General features: G+C 42.5%; 1 protein-coding gene across 1 annotated transcript in view; it reads left to right on the forward strand.

The window, feature by feature from the left end:
* KDSR (3-ketodihydrosphingosine reductase) overlaps nt 1-5,035 on the forward strand; it is a 48,913-nt gene extending 43,878 nt beyond the window's left edge. The window contains exon 10 of the mRNA XM_006141835.2: nt 4,553-5,035. Within this exon, the coding sequence (XP_006141897.1) occupies nt 4,553-4,672 (120 nt within the window). The 3' untranslated portion in view covers nt 4,673-5,035. The remainder of the gene's footprint in view (nt 1-4,552) is intronic.
* Nucleotides 5,036-10,095: the final 5,060 nt, after the last annotated feature.

The following is a 10,095-nucleotide window of genomic DNA, read 5'->3' on the forward strand; positions in this document are numbered from 1 at the left end:
GTTCCATGGGCTCGGATGGGTACATGCTCTCAGCCTTGACCTGTGGGATGGCTCCAGTAACGTCTATCACCGAAGGGCTACAGCAGGTAAGTGCTGCCTGGGCAGCAACCAGACAGACAGACATTAGGGACCAGACGAAAACCACCTCTTCAAATCTTGATGAGTAAAAGTCAATGGAAAGTGAAGGAACTTTATTTGAGATGTGAAGAATTGTTACTGAGCTGTCCATCTTTTATTCTATCGGTGATAAGCAAATAAAACAGAGGGTTAAGATACGACTTAAGGAGTTTAGACTAAGGCGAAAGAAGTCTTTAGCGTGAGCATGGCAGGGAGAGCAAACATCTCTGCTGTTGACATGTTCACTTGGTTTTCATCTGAGGACCACTGGAAAGTGTTTAGAAACATGGAATTCTCCTCCGCTAGAATTGTTAGAGAAGGCCTTGTCTAAAATCCCTGAGATATTGGACTGGAAGATTTGTCTAGGTGAGTCAAATCATAAGTAGCTAAGCTCACGGAACTGTAAGCCAAGAATTAAACACAGTGTTTGCCCTTGTGGAATTTACAGTTTTGTCCGGGACACCAGGAGCTGTGTCGGTGGAGGCCTGGGTGCCGTGCTTGCTCCTATGGGAGCAGATGTAAAAGCTTCCCCAATGATCTAGGGCATTCCAGCTAGTAAGAGAGCCTTATGGACAGGTGGCGGTCATCTGTCGCGATGTCAAAGAGCGATGGCCTGGACAGAGAAAGCCAGGGGATGACGTTGTTATCTGCAACGGAGTACTGAATTCTGCAGCAGACCACGTTCGCACCGATGCTGAGCTGGGATTTTCCTCAGGGTCCTTCCCGAGCTCTGGGCTCTTGTCTGTCTGTGGTACCCCCACAACCATGCCATTGTCTCTCCGATGTGGACACCCCATTAAGATACAAGCTCATAAAGAACAGCTCCTTGTCTTTCTTGGTTGCTACCAAACCCCTCGCAGCCAGTCCTGGAGCTTAGCAGGAACTCCAGAATGCCAAGCTGAACCAATGCGTGAACCTGCACATTCTCCATGGCGACCTGGCTTTTCTCACACCAATTCTAAACACGTGATGCCACGTCTCATGTTCCAGCATAACTATTTCCTGTCTAAGTCTCTGTGGATTTCTTCTACACGCTGTCCCTGGGAAGTGACCGACATCTCTAGTTCAGCGTGTGCAAAAGAAATCTCTGTGTGGCCCTGGCACCCTGCCTCCCTTCTCGCACCCTCGCCAGCAGCCTGCCCTTCCTCCTGTGCTCCTTCTCTGTGATTGGTGCTCATGCTCACTCAAGGACGTGGCCAGAGTCTGGGGTGACATCCCACCTTCCCCGCTTCTGCCCCTCACACTGGGGAGCAGATTCCTTGCCGCTCTATGCTGGTCCCAGAACCAGCTCCTTTTTTGTCAGCCTGGCCGCTCTCCGTAGATCAGGCCGGGTTGCACACTTTGAGAGCCACAGGTAGTAAACAGGGACCAATGGACCCATGGAGCATTTCATTCAGTCCATCTGGACTGAGCATGTGTGTTTAAATAAAATAATTTTTTTTTGAGAGGTTTTCGCTATAGGGTGCATGCACTCGCCAGACAGACAGAGAGAGACATAGAGACAGAAAGCAAGAAATCACCCCCCAGGGGGGATGGTCACGCCGCAATCCTTCTCCTCCATTCTCCTCTCGGGATCTTGGACACGCACGGACACGTGCCCGGCATGAGTTTAAAGCCACCAGGTCCGGGACGCGAACCGTGGTCGACTATGTGGGAGTCCAGTGACATAGCCATTACGCTAACTGTTGGTTCCCTAAATAAAATAGTTTTAAAATCAGATTATGTATAAAATGTCCAGATTTCAGACTTTTCTTAGAAAATCAGAAGGTCTAGCAGCACAGGGTCTGCATTGGCAGAAGGCAGAAATCAGTGATTGAGCAACCAATAACTGAAGAAAAATACATCACAAGTGATCATTTTCATATTCTCAGATGAGTTTCTATTCAACTCACTTGTGTCCAACAGTTCCTAGCTCAACAATCTTCCCATTTTTACAGGTTTTGCTGTTGGGACAGGGCACAGTCCCCCCCCACGCCCCATACCCATCCTATGGCCTAGAGCACCGGTGTCAGAGCCCCAGAGCCCGAAGATGCATGAAGTCTGCCATCACCTCTTCACTGGTTTTTCCAAACTGCAGATTTACCTTGCATAAGAACCTTCAGTGGCTCCCAGTACCACTGAGATAAAGCTTAAATCCATCCCATGGTGCAATACTTGCGGCCTCCCGGCTCACCTTTCTAGCTTCTTTTCCTTCTTTCCCTCCCCCCCCCTCTTTCTGGAACTTTCTGTGTCCTTCCACTCCCAACTTTACTGTGTCTGACCCACTTCTAGTCTTCCTTCAGGACTCACCTTTTGTTTTTGCAGAAAACCCCGGGGCTGAGTTTAGGGTCTTGTACCTGTATTTAAGCACTATATTTTGCTGGGTGGTAATGGCTTTTTCTTGGGGCCGAGGGGCAGGTTCCTTTCCTTCAGGTTTTGGGGTCTTCTACAAATAATAGAGTTGATGTTTTAGAGCAGTTTTAGGTTCACAGGGTGCTGGAGCCAGAAGTACAGAGAATTCTCTCTATCCCCTCTTGCTACCTGCGCCCACAGTTCCCGACTCGTGGTATCTTCGTTGCTGTAGTACATCGTTACAGGGGGGGAGCCCATGCTGGTAGTGACTAAATACAGTCCCCTGGGATTTACCCTCGGTAATGATTCGTATGGGTCTGACACATGCACAGCCTCATGTCCTCCCTCCACTCTGCCGTTTTATGCAGAGTAATTTCATTGCCCCGAAAACCCTCTGGGTGTCACTTTTTCATCCAGCCATGCAGCCCTTGGCAACCAGATCTTTTTACTATCTACGTAGTCTGGCCTTTTCCAGCTTCTCTGCCCTAAAGTTTTCACTTTTTTTGTTGTTGTTGGTGTTGCCATAGGACATGTGTCCTCACTGGAGACAGAGAGAGAGACAGTTTGGATGCCAGGTTCTTGCCTTCGACAATAAAAGATGAAGACTCAGCCTCCTCCGAACCGTGCTCTTCCCGTGGTGTCCACATTTCCCACGATTCCCCCTTTCGTGGTGTTGGTTTTGTTCATCTGTGAAATCGTCACTCGGGTTAGATTGGTATCTGAGATGAACGTATCTGACTAGTTACGTGCTGTCCACAGCTGAGTGCCATCTCTGTGTCACACGGGATTGATTACTTCTTCTTTTCTGTACAGCTTTTTCTGGAAACTCTTTTTGGCCCTTGTTTTGTATATCATTTCTAGGTTTTACTAATCTAGTAATAAGCCAGTTCTGCGGACTGGCTTCATCTCCTGGTGAGATGTTCATACATATCGGATATCGGGCCAGTATCTTCTGGAAGAAGTTCCTCCCGGAGCCTCTGCCCTGCCAGGACTGGCTGCTCCCATGCCCAGGGCTGAGCCAATGCCTGGCATCCCCCGTTGGTCGTCCTGGGGAATCCCTCTGCCTCTCTGTATCTAGTTCCCTGCTTCTCACATCCCGTGACACTGTCTCTTTTTGTTGATCTCTTCACTTTGGTTGGTTGTTTCTTCTAGGAGCTTCCAGGGGTGGGCAAGCAGGGAAGAGTGCTTAAGAGATACAGGGTTTTTTTGTCTGTCTGTTTTTTAAGAGAGATTTTGTGCACTCTCCAGACAGAAAGTGAAAAAAATCATACCCCAGTGGGGATGGCCGCACTGCTCTACCTTCTCTGTTCTTTTGGGATCCTGGGCATGCATGCACATGCACCCAGTGTAAGTGTGAAGCCACCAGGTCCAGGACTTGAACCATGGTCAGCCATGTGGGAGTCCAGTGATGCAACCACTATGCCATCTGCTAGCCCCAAGAGATACATTATTTGAGACTTTGTGTATTTGAAAATGTTTTTCTTACTCCTTGGAGTTCAATGCCTTTTCAAAATCCCATTTAGAGTTGTTTAGTGAGTCTTTTAGTGGAACACGTAAAGGTCAATGGCTATGCTTCCTGGGTGAAGCGGTAAATGTCTCACCAGGTGGCTCACCTTCCTAGTTAGCGAATGAGCTTCTTGAGGGCAGGAGTGTGTCTTGCTCACCATCGCGTTCTCAGTACCTGACATTGGTCTTCAGAGCATGAATCTCCAACACCGACTGCAGTTGGGCTATTTGAGATGCCAGAGTGGACCTTCCCTAGCTATTATGCTGTGACAGCTATTGAGAATACAGACTTTGTTCTTTCATGATCAGGCTGTATTGGGCGAGTATTTTGTCACCATTCATTTCCCAGGCCCTGTGTTATACAGGGGGACAGGGCAGACACAGTCTGTTCTTGGACTCTACTGACATTGATGGGGTTTTCATTATACTTACACTTGAACCTGATAGATGTGTCTTAGAAACTATTAGGTTGTCAGAAAAGCCATAACCTATTTTCTGTGCAAAAAGGTGTCATGACTTTTCCAACAACCTAGTATGTGTGCCTTGGAGTGAGGTGTCATCCTCAGCGGGGCTACAAGGACGCTGTCTTATTTTGCAGGTGGTCACCATGGGCCTCTTCCGCACCATTGCATTGTTCTACCTTGGAAGTTTCGACAGCATAGTTCGCCGCTGCATGATGCGGAGCGCAAAGTCTGAACCTGAAGACAAAACTGCTTGATCCTTGGGAGGTCTTCACCCCTGGGGAGAAGACTGTTTCCAAATAGTTTGAACAGCTTGCTGCTAAATGGGACCCAACTTTTGGCCTACAGACTCTTCTGTATTGTTTTTGAATATTGGTGAGATTGGACCAGTGCTCTTCAGAAACTGGCTGCAAGCCAGGGCATAGACATTCACTTCCAGACAATATTATTAATACTATGCAAATATAGGATGGGAAGCTGTTTGCTTTTCTGGGCTCTGAGCTGGAGAGGTGGTGATATGAGAACTAATAGCAGGTGAACAGGGTAAAGAGCAAATTATAGAATGCTAATTTAAATTGTTCCTATTTATTCTTTTCCTCCTACTCCCAATAGGGATTAAGTCTAGAAGTATGCTTATGGCACGTAAGAAGTTTTGAGGATTTTTTTTTTTTTTTGCACCATATGGCACGTGCACTTGCCAGAGAGAGAGAGAAAGTGAGAAATCACCCCCCAGGAGGGGTGGCCACATCACAATCCCTTCTCTTCCATTCTCCTCTCAGGATTCTGGGCATGCAAGCACATGTGCCTGGTGTCCAGGTCCAGGACGTGAACTGCATGTGGGATCCAGCACCATGTGGGGTTCCACGCCTTAACCTCCACGCCACCTGCTAGCCCATTGAGGACCTGTGTTAAACCTTCCGTGAAAGGCAGTGTGTACTTTTCTGCACCTTTTCTCTTTTCCTTTTCTTTTTAACTTGGTGTGTTTTATTCAGGATGAGTTTTACCCCTTGCCAGCATGTCCGGTTGTTGCCCACTCCTCCGTGTTGGACTCAGGGCCCACTCTGCTGCTGGTGGAAACTCATGGCTTCTGCTTTTCTTTGATCCCACAAGGCCACAGGGGGATCGGAGATAGGAAGGCAGTGGGAGGAAGGAGATTGGCACGTTTTCCAGTAGGAAAGGCAATGCTTCCTTGTCTTTAGACTTAAACATTTAGGGAACATTTAATTTTTCATTCACAGGGAAAGGCAGCCTCCTTAAATGTTTTCTGAAGAGAAATAAAATCTTAAAAGCTTCAAAGTTTACAATTTCATCAATAGCCATGATGACCTGAAGTTCACCTACTCTGTCTTAGTGTCTACTTGTTCTTTTCATTTCTTCCATTCCGATTTTGCTTATCCTGCCATAATATTTTTGTAAAAAATGAAAGAAAAAATAAGAAAGAAAAAAAAAAAAGACCAGCTAAAAATTTTTCCACTCGACTTTTTAAATTATTTCATGAATTAATTAAATGAAAAAATGAAAAGTGTGACATTCTTGTCATAGCATATATGGAGCTTTTTGGAAAGGCTTATATATTGCTTTTACTTCTTAAGAAAAAAAAGACAAAGCTGATTTTGAAGATACTTAAAATGACTGTCCCATTGACCCTGAGGACATAATTTCATAGCATGCATTAGGGAGGCCCACTCATCACTGTCGCTAGAGTGCCGGACGTCCTCTTGGTCCCGGGAATGTCGTTTCCAGGTTACGATGTCTGATGTTCAGTTAGTGGATTTCTACAGCAAGTGCCTATGATGAGTTTTAGCCAACATGCCCTGTTTCCTCCTGTTCATTGTACACGCTTGTCTGACTTAAAGATAGTTACCCGCCTCTTGATACTAGTCCCCCTTCCTGCATATTCAGTAGCACATTCCAGTGCCCTTCAGTGAGAAAAGACCTCTGCTTTTGAAGACACTTTTATATTGTAAAAAATAAACAAATAAATAAAAAGTTAAAAAAACAAAAACAACAAAAAACAAGGACCTAAAGGTGACAACAAACCTTTTTTGCTCTTGGGTGTTTGAAGCTGTTGAATTTAAAATGACTTACTCTTTAAATAATACTGTGTTTAGTGGTTTTAATCCGTGGTATATTTTTATCAAGATCTGAGAATGGCATATTTTAAACATGGGTAAATACAGAAGATATAATTTAATATATAAATTGCTTGTAATGACTTTATTCTAGTTTATAGAGATTGGTTGATGCCAAAATGGTTTCATGAATCCTTTAGTCATGTATAGCCAAAGTTTGCAAACTGTGTGGGGTCAAAAGTGTGCAGTCATTAAAGTGGAATAATGGCTGTATTTCCCTAATTTGCAGAAAACGATTACATTAATATCTGGACATTTCTTTTCTCATAAGCGTTTCATAAATATTGGCACCTTCTACTGCTGGTCTGTATTATAGTCTAGTCTAAGACGGTATCTGATTTAATAAAGTTAACTATTTAACAATAGTTATTTCAATATACATTTTTTTTAGGTTATCTTCAGAAGACTGTTACCTTCAGATAATCTGCTGTCTGAACAAATTGATAAGCCCTCATTCTTTGGTGGGAGATAGTATCCCTAACTCAAGGTTAGCAAATTTGCGAAGATCATAGTGACGGGAATGAGCTGCTGTTAGAGATCCATGAAGTCCATAGTCCCTTACCCGAAACTTTGAAAACTGTGTGTGTTTTCCTCTAAAATTAGTGCCATAATTCATTTGGTAGCAAAATCAGACTTGAACTGATGCAAGACTATTGTGTTTTTCACTTACACCACTGAGTACACTGTATGTTTATTCACCTGAAGAAATTATCGGTGGGTTTGATTATAAGTATTACTGCAGACTCTGCTTTATAATCTCTAATATATGTCCCATGTTATCTTTTTTAAATCCTAAAAATGAGGAATTCTAAAAAAAAAAAAAATCTGGCCTGAAGAGTTTTGGTTAAGGGGTTGAAGACATTGAAGCAGGATCACACATGAAATTATAAGGCAAAATCTATTTTTTATCTTTTCTGACTCAGTTCTTATACCACTTGTGTTTCTGCTCAGGAAAAGAAAAAACAAAACCTGAGACTAATTCATTGTTAGGGAAAATGTTGACTTTATTTATTTATTTTTAAGGATCCTATCAATTGAATACCTGCCATACCAGAAGTGGGTAAATCTTCCCTGTGTCAGTTGAAGTTTAGTTATAACTCTGTTAAAATGTTGGCTCTCTATATATGACCAATAACGGTTATTATGTAAATTTCAGTTCTGAAGTGCCTGCTTGGCTGGGTTTGGTTGTACTATTTTATTGTAAATATTCATGAATGTATTTATTTAAAAAGTAACGTCATTCAGCCATAGGAATTCCAAATATATGTTCAAGGATGCTTCATAATTGAAAAATATACAGAAAGCAATCCTCATTTCTTTTTATAGAAACCAAATCATGAGGGTCTTTTATATACTTTATAAAATTTCATGATTTGCACAGTTGAAGCTTTAAATACAGTTATGAAGATCTCTTTACATTCATACATCTCCTTAGTCATATATCTTTATCTGGATCTGTTGAATTACATAATTATATTAATTCTTGCAAGTGAAACTTACAAGACTGTACTGTTTCAGCAAAGCAAGCATAAAGGTTTAGGTCATCGGGAAAGTGGTGAGACTGTACTGTTTCAGCAAAGCAAGCATAAAGTTTTAGGTCGTCGGGAAAGTTGTGATGTGCTTTTCTATGTAAGAATGTGTCATGACTTTCCCAACGATCCAAGAGTTGCTTCCATTCGAATTATTGTATGTCTTTGTCTTTTTTAGGAACAGGCAATACCACATTTTTTTCTGCTGAATTATATCAACGGGAACTAATTTTATTACAACATGTTCTAAATTTAAACCTGAAGGGTTTTGGATAAGGGGTTGTAGACATTGAAGCAAGGTCACTTGACGCCACTTTTCAATATTCATGCTTTGGAACATTAGATGGTTTGTATCTTTCTCATTTCCTTTAGTTTTTAGTAACTCAGCATGGAAAAAGAAGTCCCTGCTAATGGTTTAGATTCTGCAGTAAATCTTGCCGTTCAGACTGAAGGTTAATGACTGTGGCCTTCATATTTTGGAAAAGAGATGGCAACTATTCTATTTTGCACATTCTTGACATGGCAGTTTTAAAGACTTTTTCATTGGTGAAAGTGCCCATGGCTATTTTGATACATATTAGAATTTATGTTTGCTACTTTGGAAACATTTGTGGCTGGATTGTAACTTAATTTTCATATTTTGTATTTCCAAATCACAACAACAAAAATAAATGGGGAACCACTTCACAGATTTAAAAACTTATTTTTCTAGACACTTGTGCTTTTTAAGAGACCATTTTAGCGAAACACAAACATCTTCCGTAACGTTATACTGACTGCATCCTAAGTACTTCATAAGACCTGCTTTTTATCACTGTTTAGAAAGTAATATTGTTTTTAGAGAAAATATTTGTCATTCTGGGCTGGCCCTGAAGCACAATGGTTAAGCACTGTGCGTTGGTAGCTGGATCCCACATGGCTGACATGGTTCAAATTCTGGCTCTGGTGACTTGAAAAAGTGCCAGGTGCCTGTATATGTGCGTCCGAAATCCTGAGAGGGTGGAGAGATGAATGAAGGCACGGCCAGACCCCACTGGGTGCTTTATTTCTCCCTTTGTCTCTGGTGAGCATTCGCAAACCCTAGCAATAAAGTTTTATTTTCATCTGTTATTCTCAACTCTTGTTTCAAATATGTTCTGTCGGTGTGACTCTGATGCAGGATAAGTGAGTATGTAAAATGTGGAATTTAGTAGAATTTCTTAAGTAAATATGTTTTATAAACACCTAAATACAGATTTCCAAGGCTTTAAGTTAAACCTGAATACTTCAAAATCAATTATCTCCTGAACCCTGAAGAGCAGCTAGTTATACAGGGTGATGCATAAAACAACACACCTTGATTTTTTTTTTAAAGTTTTTGCCATAGACGCATGCATTTGCCAGAGAGACACCGAGAGAGACAGTGAGAGGGAAAGTGAGAAAGCATGCCCTGAGGAGATGGCCACACCTCAGTCCCTTCTCCCCCGTTCTCCCAGGACTTCGGAAACACACACATGCCCAGTGTGTTTCAAGCCACTGGGTTCAGGACTCGAACCGGGGTTGACTGTATGGGAATCTAGCACCCTAACTACTATGCCACCTGCTGGCCCCACGCCTTGGTATTTATTAGTTCTTAAATAGAAAAACTTTGGTCACATTGAAGAAAAGAGTTTTTGGATATTTTGATTTGGAAGCTTCACCTGTCTTTAAATGGAGCAACTTATATATACTGAAATTATACACAAATGGTATGTGATAAAACTTCTATAATTTTTGTTTGGATGTTGTTAAAAAGATAAAAAAAAAAAAAAAACATTGTAAAAGCCTGGCACGATGTGTGTCTGATCCGAGCTGCTGGGGTAGGGAGGCTTCGTCACACATACACACACACGCATGCACACGCAGTGCTTTCTTGGTACCTGTTGCACTTTTGATTTTATAACTTCCATTTTTCCTCATTCAGCATATATTTGTTGAGCACAGAGATGAACTCAGAATCCAGGCGCTGGAGGTAGACGCCGTTTAGACAGCCACCCCCCC

This window comes from Tupaia chinensis, unplaced genomic scaffold, assembly GCF_000334495.1.
Source record: "Tupaia chinensis unplaced genomic scaffold, TupChi_1.0 Scaffold000065_1, whole genome shotgun sequence".
Lineage (NCBI taxonomy): Eukaryota > Metazoa > Chordata > Mammalia > Scandentia > Tupaiidae > Tupaia > Tupaia belangeri.